The sequence below is a fragment of the Epinephelus lanceolatus genome, chromosome 22 (assembly GCF_041903045.1).
Source record: "Epinephelus lanceolatus isolate andai-2023 chromosome 22, ASM4190304v1, whole genome shotgun sequence".
Classification (NCBI taxonomy): domain Eukaryota; kingdom Metazoa; phylum Chordata; class Actinopteri; order Perciformes; family Serranidae; genus Epinephelus; species Epinephelus lanceolatus.
Window position 1 is genome coordinate 27,186,686 of NC_135755.1, and position 18,432 is coordinate 27,205,117.

General features: G+C 42.1%; 2 protein-coding genes across 2 annotated transcripts; one reads left to right on the forward strand and one right to left on the reverse strand.

Annotated features, from left to right (window-relative positions):
• Window positions 1-1,058: 1,058 nt before the first annotated feature.
• krcp (kelch repeat-containing protein) lies at window positions 1,059-7,921 on the reverse strand. The gene is made up of 13 exons (XM_033651959.2): window positions 7,713-7,921; window positions 7,220-7,381; window positions 6,981-7,062; window positions 6,305-6,361; window positions 5,674-5,905; window positions 5,458-5,556; window positions 5,134-5,265; window positions 4,835-5,022; window positions 4,325-4,521; window positions 4,122-4,216; window positions 3,943-3,997; window positions 3,681-3,778; window positions 1,059-1,831 (listed from the first exon to the last, which is right to left on the reverse strand). Exons 1-13 carry the CDS (start codon window positions 7,772-7,774, stop codon window positions 1,590-1,592), a joined length of 1,701 nt encoding a protein of 566 aa, XP_033507850.1. The 5' UTR covers window positions 7,775-7,921; the 3' UTR covers window positions 1,059-1,589.
• A 4,779-nt stretch (window positions 7,922-12,700) lies between these two features.
• On the forward strand, window positions 12,701-18,326 carry cct7 (chaperonin containing TCP1, subunit 7 (eta)). Its single transcript, XM_033609813.2, has 12 exons — window positions 12,701-12,775; window positions 14,584-14,667; window positions 14,756-14,825; window positions 14,915-15,021; window positions 15,147-15,325; window positions 15,480-15,651; window positions 15,782-15,946; window positions 16,064-16,252; window positions 16,503-16,600; window positions 16,704-16,836; window positions 17,104-17,310; window positions 17,455-18,326. Exons 1-12 carry the CDS (start codon window positions 12,770-12,772, stop codon window positions 17,680-17,682), a joined length of 1,638 nt encoding a protein of 545 aa, XP_033465704.1. The 5' UTR covers window positions 12,701-12,769; the 3' UTR covers window positions 17,683-18,326.
• The last annotated feature ends 106 nt before the right edge of the window (window positions 18,327-18,432 follow it).

Sequence of the window (18,432 nt, forward strand, 5' to 3'; positions counted from 1 at the left end):
TCTTGGTATGTCTTTCCACTGTTCCCACAATCATCAAGTCTGGTTTGGATGAAATAAATCCTTAACTCACCCAGCTAGGTGTGAAAACATGCTGCCTCTACAGGCGCTAAAATTCTTGTTTTTTAAAATGGAGTCTGATGGGTTTGGCAATGGTGAAGTTGGGGCTGTTTCGAGTTAAATGGAAAGGATCTTACTCTTTAAAAAAGGTCTGTCTCTGTAAGGATCTTTTTCATAATGTTGTCAGACACTTAGAATAATAATCTGAGTCTGTCAGTGGCAAAAACAAGGAAGTTGATACCCTGAAGAATTAAACTGCAGCCCGTTTTGTGGCTGCAGCCCTCTTGCTCAGTAAAGGACCAGTTTCAAAGGTTGTTGTTCCCATTTGTCACTTAGACACCAAAATAGGCTACAGACTGAAAAATACTTATTTTACCCTTTAGGTGTTTAACTGTAGAATGTTTTAACCCCTCATGTTTTTTGGGGGACCAAGTTTCCATTATGATTTCTGCTCTGGGGGACGACCAAACATGGAAACACTTAATGTACCGCTAGTTTGTGCATTAAATGACTCGGCATTAACTGACTTGTGTGAGAGGTTGGCTGTATAATCCAATGAAAATATTAAAAGGTAAAAAACAGTCACATCATGACACCATTATCAGCTATTCAGCAGAAAAGAAGATAATCCCTCTCAAGCTGCTCTAATCTTTTATTAAAATGTCTCCATTTAGCTCTGGCTCTTTGAAGATAGCATCAGTGTTGCTCTGCTAGTCTGACATTAGCCCGTGTTAGTGTTGAGTTACCGGGCCAGCAGAGATGTTACTCATCGGCCTTTCCGTTTAAAGTGTCGAACCTCATTTAAATTGCATCAGTTTGACACGACTTGGTATAAAGTATACTTCACCATCTTATGTCAGACTAAAAAGGTGGGTTAATTATTCTGCAAATGGAAAAAGGTTGTCGAAGTTGGGTTTAACTCAGGTCTCTGTGCATGTGGCCTACTTTCTTTATAGATGCAACTGAGCAGAAAAACAAATGAAAGAAGATTATGCTTAAAATACAACATGAAAATCAAATGTTTATTATGTAAAGATAGAAGCCAAGTGCAAATGAACAGCACGGAAACATGAATTGAAGTATCAGGGCTACTGAAAGCCCATAATACTCATGATTCAAAAATAAAAATATACATTTTATCCGAGGAAGAAGTTGAAAACCTTGAAACTATGTACATAAAAAATTGACTGCTGTCCTTGATTACTAAATAATCTGAAATGTTTGATGTTTTTAATCAAGATCATTGTAACCACAAGAGGAGAATGAGGAATCTCTTTTCTCTCGAGTTTGCCAAAAATCTTCCTGTTACGCACTCCTTGGAAACGACAGTTAAACTTTGAAGATCTGAAGAAATGCCCAAATTATAGACCTTAAAAACCTTTAAAAACCACAAAATAAAGAAGAGAGAGCTCATGCGAAAAAACAGAAACAAAGACAAACTATAGGAATATAAATAATAAAGGATCTGTGGGGGTGTTAAAATAGCTTCACATCCAGTCAGGGAGTGAGGATTCACCTCTGACTCACTCTCTCTAAATAGCGCCGAGCAGTTCCTCCACAGCGACAGTCGTCAGGTCGGAGTAGAAGTTGCCCTCGTTGTCTCCGCCTCCGAACACCAGCAGGGTTCTGCTGACAGAGCCGGCGTCCATATCCACGTCTTCATCCTCCCCTGAGAAACGTTGGTGGAGACTGGCTGTCTCCATGGTGATGATGGAGTGCCCTGCCCTGGGGACGGAGAGCTGAGGGAGCGTCACCTCTGTCCAGCTGTTGGTGTCTAAACCAATGAAACGAAAACAAAAGGGATTATGGCCATATTCACTGTGTAATTTCTGTAAATTAACACATTCTTTTGATATTTTTCTACTATCAGATTGAGAAATTGAGAGTAATAAGTGCTGAAACAATTAGCTGATCAACTGAATATGTATTTTAATGAACAGAAAAAATAGCAAACAACTGCTGCTTCCAGTTACAGTTACTCAAACGTAAGGATCTGCTGTTTTACCATTTTTCTCACCGCTGTTAATTAAAGTATTTTGGGGTTTTGAAGTGTTGCTCTGACAAAAAAAGAAACCTGAAGACATCACTTTAGACTCCGGGAAATGCGTTTTGTTGTCTCAGTACCTGTACTCTCAGGCAATGACAATAAAATCTAATCTAATCTGATATAATCTAAAATGTCTGTCACAGTTTCTCAATGTCATGATATTTCAAAGACTGCAGGATTAACTGAGAAATAACGGACAGATTAATGGATAATGAAACGTATCTGTCCCTATTACTTACAGAGCTCGCTGCGAGAAAACCTTTGATTCCACAGTTCAAAAGACAGGCGACTACTTGTACGTACTTTGATCTGTTAAAGGGGAACACCACCCAAATGAAGAATTCCATATATATTACTTCCAGTACCTTGTAAAGTTCAATCAGTATTTCAACTCTCTTCAAGCCAGAAACCAGAGAATTTAGTCTCAAACTTGTGATGTCATAGGTATAAATTCTGGAGCTGCTCCGTGGACAATGATTGGGAGACTGATTTTGTGGACACAAATGAGCTTTATTCTATTGTAGTGCTCTCAGTTGTGAGACAGACAATGTTCCCATGTACTCAGAACTTTCCCATGGGCGCTCTCAAGGCCTGTTTATACCTGGTATTAACATGCATCTTGGGTGATCTGATCACAAGTGGGCTAGTCTCGCTCACCAGACCTTTCTCAAGAAAAGAAAGGTCTGGCTGCACCGACTCTCACTTTAAGATTGGAGAAAAAACGCCCCGGCTTTTTTTATTTCTTTCAACCAATCACAATCGTTCTTGGCAGTGCCACAGTAACGGTGCGCTTGAAAACTGCTACACAACCGGAGGTGGTAGGGCGGGACTTCAGCGGGTGGCTCGTTCCGCCCAATGAGAGGCTGATCTATGCAGCGAACTTCCGCCCACTCAGACTACAAGTGGACAGACAATAACAACAACCATTGAGACGCACTGTGATCTGATCTCTCAAACCACCTGCTGAGGTTGGGGGGACGCATTTGACTACAAACTTTTGCAGTGTTAACACTAATGCGTCCTGATGCGTCTACATGCTGGACATTCTGGTTGTTTTGGTGACAAGATGCGATGATTATAACTTGCCCATTTTACGACAAGTTGGTCCAAGTGTTGCATGACCGTCCATTGTTTTGTCTTACTGAAGGAGACATGTTGGATTCTACTGACAGATATATCTACAACTGCACTGACAAAACTGATAACATGAATAGCAAGTAGTCAGTTCAAGACGCATGATAGACACAGGTGGGAACGGTGACGTGTCTCAGCTGTCCACTTGTGTTTGGATCACCAAAATACATGTTGATACCAGGTGCAAACAGGCTCTAAGGGTCATCTATAGCATTTTTTCTGACACTTGTCTACAGAGCAGCTCCAGTTTTCGAGCTCCGAGTTTTAGCACTCTTGGTTTTGAATATTTGGACTGTCTTAGACCAGAGGAATAACATGTATGGATTCTGAAAATGAGAGGAGTTCCACTTTAATGTTAACCAGTATTTCTCCCGGAAATCTTTCCTTTTGGTTGTATTTTATGTACGTGTGTATGTGCATGTAATCATGAGCTGCCTCTCACCTATGTCAAAGATGAAGGTGTCACTGAGAGCATTGTTTCCGTTGTAACCTCCGTGGATCAGGAACTTTGTGTCTGAGAGCACGGCACTGCCATGCCAGCTGGAACACACGCATCATATAAAAATTACATAATGAATCTGACCAGACATTCAATAGTTTTGTTTACTGACAGTTTTTAAATCAGCGCCTCTGATACATTTTGTTTGATACAGAGGTTTAATATCAACTTTTAGCTGGGAGCGTTTGTGTGTTTTGTTGAGTACCTTCGAGGAGAGGGCGCTTTCCCAGATGTTTTCACAGCAGAAAACTCCATCAGACCTAACAATAACAAAAGCATTTTAATTTTAATATGCATGTGGTTTATTTTCAACTCTATCCAGATACATGTGCCTTGTGTGTATCCATAAAAGTTCCCATAAAAACCTGCTGATGTGTGGCTTACCGAGGTCCAACATGTACATGTCATTGTAGCAGACGGGAGTGTCCCATCCACCAAACACATAGATCTTCCTCTCCTGCATCACACACGCAGAGTGGCTGAAAGGGAAATGAAGAGGGAGGATAAGACATGGAGAAAATGTGTGTGTGAAAAAAAGGACTGCCAGCCAGACATGCTGAGATGACATTTGGATCAAACCATCTTACCCTGAGCGGGGGGAGGGCTTGTCGCCAGTTACAATGGGCTGGTACCAGATGGAGAGGTGGGGATCGAAGATATACAGTGAGTCACTGCAGCCGTCGGGCTCCGGGTTTGGACAGGGAAACACTCCTCCCAGCACAAACAGCTCCCCCCGAAACATGCTGCAGCTGTGGTAGGCCAGAGGAGGAACCTTACCTTGTGCCTGGAGGAGACCAGAGATGAGGAGAAGGAGGAGGACATGAAGAAAACAACAAGCTGCAAAAAATTGTGGCGATAAAGCTGGGGTATGCAGTTTTCTGGAAAGAGGAGTAAAAAAATAAATAAACCAGAAATACACCGTTCTCCTGCAGCTCTCCGTCTCTGTCCTAAGGCCCTACCAGACGACCACGGGCATATGCAGGCGCTTCAAACAGTCACCCAATGTTTAGTCTAGTCTAGTTTGCTCTCGGACCACAACATTATCCTATATTATGTTACTGCCTACCCAAGCTTTAAAACAAGCAAAACACACACACCTCCACCATGGTCCACTTCCAGCTCTGCGTGTCGAGGATGTGAACGTCGTTGAACCACTTTTTGTTCTTTGAGCCTCCAAACACAAAGATCCGCCTCGAGTCTGGGTCGTAGATGGCTGTGTGGCCGATCCTGGCCTCGGGTGTTGGACCCTCTGCCAGAGTCTCGGCTGCAACCCAGGACATGTCCTCTGTTGGACAGAGACAAAAACACTCACTCTGATATACCAGGAACTGATTTACACACACTTCTCACTGAGGCCAGATTCTGAAATGTTTGTTGTTGTTTACGACTGACGCACCTGTGCAGAGCTTCCACATGGGGTCTTTGCAGAACTGCATCCTGGCTCCCTGTCCTCCAATCAGAATAGCTGTCTGAGCGTTGATGGGACACACAGTCTGACCCCAGCGGCCTGACGGGCTGGCCAATGGAGCTGCAGGAAAACCAGAGTTTTGTTATTTGGAGAGCCCCACGTTTAAGTATACAGGAAACAATATTTTATGAACTCAGGAGGGCGAAGATGTGCATCAACGCACCAGCTATGGGACTGAAAGATGAATAAATAGGACAAAAGGTAAAGATAAAAATGACTAAAATAGTATGTAATGTGTAGGCACACACTCACCAGTCTGTGTGGGAGTCTTGGCCTGCCTACTCTTTATCCTGGCTGCACTCTGAGGAGGCGTTCTTCCCACAGTCCCCTGCGCCTCTCCTGCTCCTGTTGCTACAGAGAGGAGAGAGTGAAGATGATTTGAAAGAGGAAAGAGTACACAAAGAAATGCTCGACATCAGGACATTACCATATTATAATTGTCCTTACACAACATGCGACCCCTCTCACCTGTTCCCTTCATATTTGTTGCATCTGCTCCACTACTGAATAGCTTCTGCCCCGCTTTAGTTTGACCTCTGGCCTTTCGCACAGGCGTGGTCTTCTCCACTGTGCCATTTGGACACATGTTCTCTTCCTCCCCTCTCATCTTCATCCTGCTCTCCTCGCTGTCTCCCTCTGACACTCGCTCTCTCTTCCTCTTACCGTTGAGCTCCCGGGCTGCAAGGGGAGCCACGGTGTCCTGAGACAGTCAACAGTCAGCGTCAATTATCATTAAGACAACATTTATTTTTTGAAATATGATTCCAAGAGTTAATGGGAGAGAAAGGTAAGCTGTCACAAAGCTTGACATGACTGACATTAGCCTCAACAGACCAGAATGCAATGCTGCGACACAACCATGTTGCCTAAAAAAACAAGTTATCGACCATTCTGGGTTGCTGAGAGGCATTGTGGGAAATGTAGGAAACTTAGATAAGTAAATACTCATAAACAAAATTTACATTGAAGGGTGTTAAATATAAATATAGTACATTTTAAATATACTTCATGCAGATTTTGAAATGGGATTTTAATAACTAGATGGCTAATTTACAAAACAAGCATTAGCATATATAAAGTATATTATCACACAGATTACCTTTGGTGTGTATTCCTTCACAGACAGGAGCTCTGGCTCTGACCAATCTGCTTTTGCCTGAGGAAAAAGAATAACTAAAATGAATCCTTGTGTAGGAACTGACTTATAAATGTGATATTATTAAATATTTGTAATATATTACAAATTTGCCTACCACGTTAAGGTCTGGGCGATATGGAGAAAATCAAATATCACAAAATCAATCTTGCGACAAAGTTGAAAGGTTGACTACTGATACCCCCACAAAGTATTTACAAAATTATATTTTTGATAAATAACCACTGGTACCGGGGATATAATGACTTAAGTGAGTAAGGGCAAATAATAGAACAGCCAGAACAGTCAGGTAAGTTCAGGAAATAACATCACTTTACTGTAATACAACCTTTAAAACCAGGAAAACACAACACTTAGAACATCACAATATTCAAAATCTAAGATGATATTTAGTCTCATATTACCATATTGATATAATGTCCAACCTTAACCATGATACATAAGCTGATTTTACCCCCTGACTGTTTTAATTAAAGGAATACAGTGTTATATTTCCACTCTTTTTGTGTCATGGCTTGGTTATGAACTGGAACAACACAATAACCACTTCTTAGCCATTTGTTGTGCTAATCCCAGCATGCCATTTAGTCCAGAATCTTAGGGTTTGTTTTATATTTACCAGGTTTCCTCCCTCCAGAGTGACATTGAGTGTGACGCTGTTTGTCCAGGTCTCCTCTTCCCACTGCTCCCATGACAGGCACCTGCAGGACATAAGCATTCAGTGAAAGCTTCAGATGTGATGACAGTGGGAGACAGCAGATGCTCAATGCGCCCAGACATAACACAACACAGTCAACTTTTACTATATGAGTAAGCAGTCAAAGTGTGATAATAGTGACATGGTCAGAATCAGCTTACTTGTTATATGGAGTCAGTTTTCCGATAGTGATAGGGAACCGGTCAGCATCGTTGAGCTCCGCGTTGACGCAGATCCTCTCCCCCCACGGCCCACTGCTGAACAGCACCACCTGGCGGACACTCGGGGGAACTGCGACAGACACCCTGCACGAACCTTCAGCACTGGAAAAACAAATAAATAAAGGAATATTGGTCTCTCTTACAAGAAAAAACAAGTATACATATGGGAAATCTTAAGTAGCATGCGTTTAACAATAGCAAACAAGCCATTCGACGAACCCCCTCTAGGGCTCATTTGAAGAGGCGCCATTGAGGAGCAATTGATAATGGCTTATAACATGAGCTGGTGACAACTACGTAACGTTATTTAATAACTCTCGCCCTGCAGTTTAGATACATTAAAGCTCTCAAACAAAATGTGTCAAGGTGAGCTAATAGCTAACCTTAACGTTACTGGTAAAAAGCCTTCATAGTTTATCGTAACGTTAGTTACCTCAGCAGCCTTTGAGGCGGACCGTGCACTCCGAAAACCGCATATACTCCAAAGTCTTCCATCTTTGCGTCGTCGTCCAAACAAAGCCGTTTCTTGTTCAAACTCTTTCTGCTATTCTACTTTATTTTGACGCTATTTTAAATACCAAAAAAACGATATTTCAATCTCCCACTGTTCAACATCTCCCGCCACAGCTCTGTGTACAAGATCTAAACTCCGCGCGAGTTCTTGGTGAAAGATTGGGAGCGCGTGTTTTGGTGTTGAGAGTATCTGCGCGGGTGGAGTCTGCACTATTGAGTATACTGGAGCAGACCTGGAGCTCCGCCCCTGCAGTAGATGCTGATACAGAATCGAGCACACTTCAGGCTGCAAGTCACAAGCCGCAAGCCAATCAGAGGCCTGCATTCAGCAGCGCTGCGAGACGTCACAAGAGCTGCGTTCAAGAGCACTTGTCACCACTGGTATGAAATGTTGAAGTAAATACGTTTGATGTAATGCTATATTTTAGTCAATATCCGATTGGAATTAACATGTTGTGTACCGTACAATGATTTCAACAATGTAGCAAAGTGTTATCTAATATGATGAATATAACAAAAATATTCGCATGATAAAATTTTAATGCATTAATGTAAAGCTTTCGTCTTTTTATTTTTATTTTGTTTTATTATTTTTTGTTGTTCGATATGTATCTGTACCTCTTTAAATGAATTTGAGCACAATAAGGAAAGTGAGAATATACATATTTCCGCTTCTATTCGTAGGCTATTCTGCACTGTACTGTGTCTGCACTGCTATTTCTTTCTCCTTTATTATGTTTTATTCAATTTTAGCTACTTTTAACTATATTCTATTGTCTTAAAATTACATTTCTATGCGTAGACCCGTTGTCCTTGTTGGTGGACACTTTTTTATGCCATCTAATGGTAGCGAACTAATCCATGTAAAAACAAGATGGCAGCCATCTCTGCCAAGTCAGTCTGCAGTCGATCCCACCACAAAAGTGGACAAGGTCCAAAGATCACATTTAATGGTTGAAATTTGTTTATTTATGATTTATTATGTTTGTAGTTTGATATGGCAACAAATTTGACCAATTTTAGCAACAGTTATAAGCTAAGACACTGTTAATCAGGAGGCACTAGTTTGAGGACACTGGGACTTTATTATCGTCTCATTTGAGACACTGGGGCTTAATTATCACTGACAGTGTTTAGTTTTTATATTTATCAGGTCCTACTAGCTAGGAGAAATTAAAAATGCATACCAAACAAAAGTTCAGGTCTCAGGAGGAAATAATAGGCCACGCTGTAGGTGGTTTGTAGTCTGGTTCATGTCATTTTCATGCAAATCTACAGTGTTCGTGAGGGCAGCAGCTTTTTTAAATGACCCCTCAACACTGAGCAAACAGTTGGAGCACACCCTGCCTTCAAAGCGCCACTCTCATGGAAAGGTTTGTTACACCTACTTTACAGTATGTTCATCATTTGTAGATAAATCACACTGTCATGCAAGAAAAACTTACGCAGGTTTGCTACTTTGCTGTACTTTAATGACAAGAATTAAAAGATCATGTTTTAAATATGCAGTTTAAAGGCTTAATGTTGACCATTTCCTTCTTCCTCTGCAGTATGAACGGATCCTCTGTAAACTCTTCTTCCTCAGCCGCAGCATATTTCTGGTCTGAGTGTGATCCTTATGATGATGGTGCTGGCAAATTAGGAGGACCTTCAGCCGGCCTTCTCATCCTCTTCATCACCTTCTGCTTTGAATCCCTCATCGGCGTTCCGTCAAACATTTGGCTCATCTGTCACATCCTCAGAAAAAAGTAAATGTTTTCTTATGTTTTGGTGTAATGTTGTGACATAGCATGTACAGCCATAAAGCATCTTTAATCAAATGATCTGATTAAAGAAAAATAGGGGCCTAGACCTATTTTTATGATTTTAATGTGGCATTCACTCTTTATTATTTATATTTATTTACTAAATTTAAAGGTCAAAGGTTGCTGGCGTCCTTCCTGCAGACTTCTTCCCCCTCCACCTGGCCCTCACCCACCTGGCCTTCTACCTGATCTTGCCTACATTCTTTGCAAATCACTATCTGTGGCAGAGTAACGATGTGCTGGTCGTGGTGACTTTGCTGATTTCGTTGGTGTTGGTTATGAAGCCGCTGCTCCTCTGTCTGGTGTGTGTGGAGATGTACATGGCTGTGGTGCGACCCCTCCATTATCTACGGTAAAGCCACACACAAGATGGAACAATACATCTTTTCTTTTTTAATTTGATGTTGCTTTGGGGTTGAGAATGGTTGACAACATCAGTGTGTAATTATTTGTAAAACCTTGGTGTAATAACCATAAACACATGAAACTATATTAATGATGAATGGCAGTGTCTGTCTCGACTCTCTCCTCTTCCCTTCCTTCCAGGTTCAAGGTGCATAAGTACAAATGGGGATATTTGGCTGTCTCGTGGTGCATTCAAATCATCATGTCTTTAGTTTCCCTTGTTCACCGCTCTGCTGTCACAGTGTGTGTTGTGTTCCTCCCTGTTCTGGCCGTAGACACCTTCTGCAGCCTGTCTGTTCTCAAAACATTAAAAAAAACTCCACCGGGGGACAGAATGGTGATGGAGAAGAAGAAGGAAGGGGGACAGAGACAGAAGAGGATGGAGGAAAAGGTGAAGGAAGCTGGGGGAAGCAAGGCGAAGGAAAAGGGAGAGATGAATTCCATGAAGAAGAAAGCCTTTATCGCCATTGTCGTCATCCAAGTTGTCCTCACGCTCAACTACCTCCCCGTCATCATCAACTTGCCTATGGATGGACGAGTTCCAGCTCGGACCCTGAAGTGTCAGTATCTAGCCATGGGTTTAGCTGCTTCAGCTGGCTGTAGCTACCTGCAGCCTCTGCTCTACCTGCACAGAGGGGGCCGGCTGCCATGTATGACATCACAAAAGGCCTAGTTTAACTATCATTACAGGGTCAGGTATGTTTTGTAATTATTACTTCCCATCTTTGCTGTATAGAGGGATACCAGCCATACACTTGTAAACTTTAAAAGCACATTTAAAGACAAAAACTTCTGATGTCATTGTTGAAATTTATTTGTTTGGTTACTGAAAGGATTTTTAAACTCTGAATAAATCGTATCTAGTTTCAACTTACTTTGACTGCAGTGTAATCTATATGGTATAAGGAAAAGGCAAAACACAAACACAGTGTTATACCTTTTTAACAGCTCAAGATATCGCAGGATTTTTTTTTTAAAGGGACAGTTCACCCACAAATCAAAAATACATATTTTCCACCATTACCTGTAGTGCTATTTATCAATCCAGATTGTTTTAGTGTGAGTTATAAAGTGTTGGTGATACCGGCCGTAGAGATGTCTGCCTTCTTTCTAATATAGTGGAACTAGATGGCACTCGGCTTGTGGTGCTCAAAGTGCAAATGAATAGATACATAAATAAACATTTGAAAAACTCAACAGCAATGTCTCTTTCCAGAAAAAAACAACATGGTCTCACATCCAACTTGTCAAATACCAACGCAGCTCATTTGTCTTTGTCCCATTAAGCTGCAGATGGTTCTGCTCACACCATGTGACAAAGTCACCCACCACAGCTCTGTACTCAGCTTCATCACCATTACTGATACATCCAACCATCACAGAGTCATCAGATAACTTCTGCAGATGACAGGACTCTGTGCTGTAGTTGAAGTCTGTGGTGTTGAGGGTAAACAGGGCAGGGAGAAAGGACTTGAATCAAAGTAACAATCTCAACTCCTACAAATGCTCAGTGCAGCTGGATCATTGTAATTGTATGAGATGCACATCTTCAGAGCGTACTGCTGTGTTCAGTATGCAAAGTCACAGACTGCACCCTCAATATGACGCTAATGGATGGTGACAATATTGCATGAACTCTTTGCATCTCTGAGCGTGTTTGTGTGCTGATGACAACTTTCCATACAGCGATGTAGATGCTCTTTAGAGAGTTTGCCTAATATTATACAACCTGCTATGAACGAAAACACTGACCTGTGAGGAATTTGTTTAAGAAAAACAAACAAATACCTCAACGTCATTATAGTGACCATCTTTGGTACACTTCCACAAGCTTTCTGAAGATATTTACATGTAGTAAAATTATGAGCAATATCAACTGAGGTGGATATGATGCAGGAGGAGACATATTTTGCTCATGTGAGCCAGAGAGCAAAGCTTTCGATTTACCGCTCCATCTACGTCCCAACCCTCACCTATGGTCGTGAGCTAAGGTTCAAGGCCAACTAAGGCCCTATGTCTCAGGTTCAGCCTGAGATTCAGACATTCAGAGGGAGCTCGGAATAGAGCTGCTGCTCCTTTGAGTTGAAAGAAGCCGGCTGAGGTGGTTGGAGCATCTGATCAGGATGCCTCCTGGGTGCCTCCCATTAGAGGTTTTTGGGGCACGTCCAACTGGTAAGAGGTCCCAGACTAGAGCACATCCAGCCTGGGAACGCCTTGGGATCCCCTTGGTGGAGTGTTGCTGGGGAGAGGGATGTCTGGAGCCCTTTGCTCAGCTTGCTGCCCCCGTGACCCAGTGCCAAATACGTGAATGAAAATGCATGAATGGATGGATTATGAAATAAAATGTGACATCATCATAAAAAAAAAGACTTTACTCCTGTTACTATGAAAATAACAACATTGAAATAACATATTTCATGACAATTAGCTGAGTTTGAATCATTTCTGACTTTGTGTCACAATATATTGGTTCTTCTATATTTTACACAATTTAGTATTTGTCTATTTCATAATGTTTATCTTTACGTTTCAGATTTTTAACACGTTAGAGCGCCATTTTAGTGATTAAAATTAACAGCATTTACACAAAAGAAGCGTGTTTATCAAAAAAGTTCACGTTTCAACTCAGAAAAGGTGTAAAACAAAACATTCAAATCGTTGACAAAACGTTGCATCGTGTTCTTGAACGTACCCCAAGCGGCTCTTGATTTCGAAAAGCATTCTGGGAAGGGATACCGGTGGAAAGCTTCTCGAAGGAACTGCAAAGATGATGGTGAGTGAGTTAGCATTTATTCCCAAACACAAATGTCTAATCCGTGTCCATCCTTCAGTTTATCGGCACACATTTGCATCTGAACTACTCTCAGTTTATATGACAGCCTTCTGGCGTTGTGTGGAAGCAATTATTGTGTGAAAATAATTTTAAAAACGGGTTAATGTCAGCCAGACCGTTAGCCTCGTAGGATACTAAGTATCAATGGGCGTATGCGATGCTAACGGAGATGCTAGCTGACATGTTAGCGTTAGCTGTTATTCATATAAGAGGAACTACGCTTCATTGGCGACAGTTTGAGCTTAAAATGTAGGGTTGTTTGATTCATGAATTTGTCTGTTGGTAGTTTTAATAGCGTGGTATTGCAGCCATTTCAGTCAGGTTTTTATCTGGTTAGCTGCTGTATGTTTAGCTTCTTTGTATTAATGCAGAGGAAACATGTCTGACTTTACATTAAATGAGTTGCTTGCATTAATATATTCCTCGAGTCATGGGAGACTTTGTGTTTGTGTTGAGATTTGGTTAGTGAGCTACGACTGATGGAAGCGGGCTGATGCAGAATAACAAAGACCAGACAAAGTCAATCACAATCATGTGCTAAATGTGCTAGCTAATGATGGGGAAACCGGTTTATAAGGTATATGATGAACATAATAAGGTGTTGCTACATGTAACCTGCCATAATGAACAGCATTATGAGCAGACTGTAAACAGACAGCCGGCTTTTGACAGTGTCACACAGCATGTGTGGAGTAACAAAAGCATCACACCCTACAGCTACAGTACCAGCCACAGCCTGTATGAGTCTGACCATATTAGCTTATAACCTTAAATGGTCAAATGATATAACCATAACTTACAGACTGTGCTTGAACTAAAGCTGAGTGATATGGCTGAGTTCAATATTATAATATATAAGTATTTTCAGATGTTGCTGTATTACGATTTTATATATATTATCATACTGAAAGTTTAAGCAAAATCGCAATGTTTATTACAGTTAAATATGCCCAAAGTTTTTATTTATTTTGATAGCTTTTAATTACAGTTTGCTTTGTGTGATACATTTGTACACCAGGATTTTGCAGGATGAAACATCATGCACATGACATTATGATCATGATTAGGGCTGCATGACATGCAAAAATGCAGTTGTTGCGATTGCAATGTATGTTTTTTTTTGTGGGAATGGTCATTTCTGCATTTCAGTGTCATTGAAAATGATGTATAAATGGTGATGATGGGATTTTTGCTGGGGTCTGTACCAATCAATCATTATCCTTTATGTCTGGAATATGCTTTGTAGGCTGGGCATCTCTGTTGCACCGTAATACTTTTTTTGTATTGATATGTTTTTGCACATTTTACTTTATTTAAAAAAAAAGCAGCTCCTATGATTTGGATATATCACTTGGCCATATTGTGATTTTGATAATGTTTTGATTATTTGTGCAGTCATAATCATGATGATTTCACTGAAACATGATCTATTGCTCAGCTATAGTTTTATGAAGGGAAGTCATGATATTAATAGCCGGTGTTTTTTTTGCTGTTTGTACTGCTGCTGAACTTGGTCACAGCTTCATATTGTTGCCACTGATATTCTGTGTTGTGTGATGTTGATGAAGAAGCAAACTGTGGCTGCATAACTGTGCAAGCCAGTTAATTAGATGACTAGGACACACTGTTTCAGTATACCTGGCTTACGTTATTGATCGGTTTGGATTTAGCCGACTCGATTTTCTCAGGCCCTTCTTCTTTTTTGTCTGTTTACCACCCACTTCATTCTGTGCCCTTTCTTTCTCCAGCCCACACCGGTTATCCTGCTGAAGGAGGGGACAGACACGTCTCAGGGCATTCCCCAGCTCGTCAGCAACATCAATGCCTGCCAGGTCAGAAAAACCGCTTTCTTCTTTCATGTGTGTTTACAAGTTATGCTTTAAATGCGTCTAGCTATACATATTGGTTTGTCTTTTCCAGGTGATTGCAGAGGCTGTCAGGACCACCCTCGGGCCCAGGGGGATGGACAAACTGATGGTGGATAGCAGAGGTGAGGATAAAGTTGGATGAAGGTGAAAGGGATGGATTACAGGAAGAATTCACCCTCACGAAATATTTGTGATTGCTTGTGTTTTCCAGGTAAGGCCACAATTTCCAATGATGGAGCCACCATCCTGAAATTGCTGGATGTGGTTCACCCTGCTGCCAAGACCCTGGTAGACATCGCTCGCTCCCAGGATGCTGAGGTGAGAAGTGTGTGTTTTTAAGGTTTAAGGCCTATTGAAATGTCAACACAGAGAAAGATCTCCATTGTCAGAACATCATACATTAGGCTTTGATAATCTTACTCATTCCTTTGTACCACCCTCAGGTCGGGGACGGCACCACCTCCGTCACTCTCCTGGCTGCTGAGTTCCTGAAGCAGCTGAAGCCGTACGTGGAGGAGGGTCTCCACCCTCAGACCATCATCAGAGCGTTCCGCACCGCCACCAACCTCGCTGTCAGCAAGATCAAGGAGATTGCTGTCTCTGTGAAGAAAGACGACAGGCAGTAAGTGCTCACTTTAATTTTTTTACATGGCAGCTACATAGCATTTGAGGTTTAATCACTGCTATGAGCAACATTATTATATTGAATCCTATTGAGCTTTTAAAAAAAGTGGATGTAAATTGTTGTACTTGTTCCCCCCTCTCTATCCTCTCAGAGAGCAGAGGCAGCTGCTGGAGAAGTGCGCAGCCACAGCCCTGAACTCCAAGCTAATCGCCGGTCAGAAGGATTTCTTTTCCAAAATGGTGGTGGACGCTGTCATGTCTCTGGACGAGCTGCTGTCTCTGAAGATGATTGGCATCAAGAAGGTCCAGGGAGGAGCCCTTGAGGTTTGTATCTTTGCTAAAATTGCCACTGAAATTGCTTAAAACAAGAAATGACAGCAACTGTATGAGGTTCTTTTCATTTTTAAAACTCCAAATCCATCTGTGTCATATGTTCTGTATTTCATTTTTGCAGGATTCTCAGTTGATCTCTGGGGTTGCATTCAAGAAGACTTTCTCTTATGCTGGGTTTGAGATGCAGCCCAAACGCTATGAGAATCCAAAGATTGCTCTGCTTAATGTGGAGCTGGAGTTGAAGGCTGAGAAGGATAACGCTGAGGTCCGCGTGAAATCTGTGGAGGTATGGAGACCACAACACAGCATCAGGATGTGAAATAAGCGCCTGGAACTGTTGTTAAATTAGTCTCGCTTCTGGCTCCCTGTAATTTTTTTTAACCGTCTTTCCCCTTTTCTGCAGGACTACCAGGCCATTGTGGATGCAGAGTGGAACATCCTGTACGACAAACTGGAGAAGATCCATCAGTCAGGAGCCAAGGTGGTTCTGTCCAAGTTGCCCATTGGTGATGTGGCCACCCAGTACTTCGCTGACAGAGACCTGTTCTGTGCTGGCAGGGTGCAGGAGGAGGATCTGAAGAGGACCATGATGGTAGGACACACAGATAATGATTACCCCATGTCTTTAAACTATAAATCTGTGTTCCTAAAGGATGATGTTTGATGACTAGAATCTTGCTTAAATTGGATTTTCAGTAAATCTAATAATCTATACAGGCATGTACAATGCAGTCGTTTTAAAAATGTCTTCATTGTTTGAATCCATGTGTGTGTTGCAAACCCGTATTTTTAATGTTAAAATGAGCTTAAACAAGTCTAATTGTGTGTAATGTGACCTCCAGGCCTGCGGCGGCTCCATCCAGACCTCAGTAAGTGCCATGACAGACAGCGTCTTGGGACAGTGTGAACTCTTTGAGGAAGTCCAAGTTGGAGGAGACAGGTAAGTGGGACAAGTTAGTCTTTTGTCCATCCTCTTTAGAGAATTGACACCATGAGTCATAATTCTTTATGACAACTCACACCCATCCCATCTGTGTCTCTAGGTATAACTTCTTCAAGGGCTGTCCGAAGGCAAAGACGTGCACCATCATCCTGAGGGGCGGAGCAGAACAGTTTACAGAGGAGACGGAGCGATCGCTGCACGATGCCATCATGATCGTACGCAGAGCCATCAAGGTCAGTTTATGCACGGAGTGTACACCGATCACCCAAAATATTAAAACCAGTGGTGGGTGAAGTCAATAACACTGATCATCTTGTTGCAATACAATCGTCTCCTGGGCAGCCTTGGGTCCTGGCAATTACGTGAATGCCACCTGACTAGCTCCTTCCATCCAAGCGCAGCTGTAGACCAAATACCCTCCCTTTACCATTTGGAAATTCTTCCTATTTGTCAGCCCATCTGTGCACACAATAAGCTGACTGTACTTAACACATTTCCAGAATGACTCAGTTGTAGCGGGTGGAGGAGCCATTGAGATGGAGCTGTCCAAGTACCTGCGGGATTACTCCAGGACCATCCCCGGAAAACAGCAGCTGCTGATCGGCGCATACGCCAAGGCCTTGGAGATCATCCCCAGACAGCTGTGTGACAACGCCGGCTTTGACGCAACCAACATCCTGAACAAACTGCGTGCCAAACATGCACAGGTAGGAAATGAAACACGCTTACCTTATCCTACACAAGGCTTTGAATGAAGTACAAGCATATGGGCGCTTTTATGGCCTTAAGTTCTAGAAGTTGAACAGGAAATAACTCTGTCTTTGTGTGCTTCATCTGCCATCTCCCTGCAGGGCGGTATGTGGTATGGTGTAGATATCAACAACGAGGACATTGCAGACAACTTCAACGCCTGCGTCTGGGAACCATCCATTGTGAGGATCAACGCTCTGACAGCCGCGTCAGAGGCAGCCTGCCTCATCCTGTCAGTGGATGAAACGATCAAGAACCCACGCAGCAATATGGACGGACCTCCTGGCGCTGGCAGGGGCAGAGGCCGCGGGAGGCCCCACGCTCACTAAGAGAAGCGAGAACAAAACCTCATTTTAAACTGGCATTGAAATCCAAATGACTGTGTCTTAAGTACTGGTCAGGATACATTTCCAGCTATATGCAGAGATGCAAAGATGATGTTGAATGTAGCTTGGCATGTTTGAGCTGCATTTGGATTTGAATTCTAGATAAAAATTAGGTGTTGCCGCGTCAGTCATAGACACATTGCAAATGGCAAGTGTAATGAAACAAATAAAAGGGGGAAGGCTATTTCAATACAGTATCTTTCGACTTTCATAAAGATGGCTGGCATTTCTTGTGTTTTCTTTGTCACCTGTAGTTTTTTTCTTACTGAGGTTTAGTCTGTTTAACATTTCAAGCACTGTATCTTTCCATGTGTGGCCATTTTACTAAGAAATTTTGTTGCAGTAGCCCCCTCTTGGTTTTGAATCAGACACACTCCTGTCCCCTCTAGTTCACTCTTCCTCCCTCTGACCTGAAGCAGCTGTTCCATCATTTCTAATCTGGTTTTGTGTTCTGTGACAAACTGATGTGTAACATGGGAAGTAAAGCACTGATAGGATGTTGAGCAGTTCTGAACCATGCATTGGTTAGGCTGTGTGAAACTATTTATTGGACCATTCTTATCAATAAATTCACAGCTCAAATCGTACTGTTCATGATTCATATGTGTGTTACTTTAAGTGGTTTCCTGGTGGTGTTGAAGTTGCAGTTGTACTGTATTTAAGTAGCGTTTTTTAAATGAGAAAAGAGCATGG

Coding starts and splice junctions, on each gene's coding strand:
- krcp (XM_033651959.2), bottom strand. CDS start 7,774: ATGGAAGACTTTGGAGTATATGCGGTTTTCGGAGTGCACGGTCCGCCT. Junction 5,557..5,673: donor AACAAATATGAAGGGAACAG/GTGAGAGGGGTC, acceptor TCCTCTCTGTAG/CAACAGGAGCAGGAGAGGCG. Junction 3,779..3,942: donor AAAGCGCCCTCTCCTCGAAG/GTACTCAACAAA, acceptor CGTGTGTTCCAG/CTGGCATGGCAGTGCCGTGC.
- cct7 (XM_033609813.2), top strand. Junction 14,826..14,914: donor ACTGATGGTGGATAGCAGAG/GTGAGGATAAAG, acceptor TGTGTTTTCCAG/GTAAGGCCACAATTTCCAAT. Junction 15,947..16,063: donor TCCGCGTGAAATCTGTGGAG/GTATGGAGACCA, acceptor CCTTTTCTGCAG/GACTACCAGGCCATTGTGGA.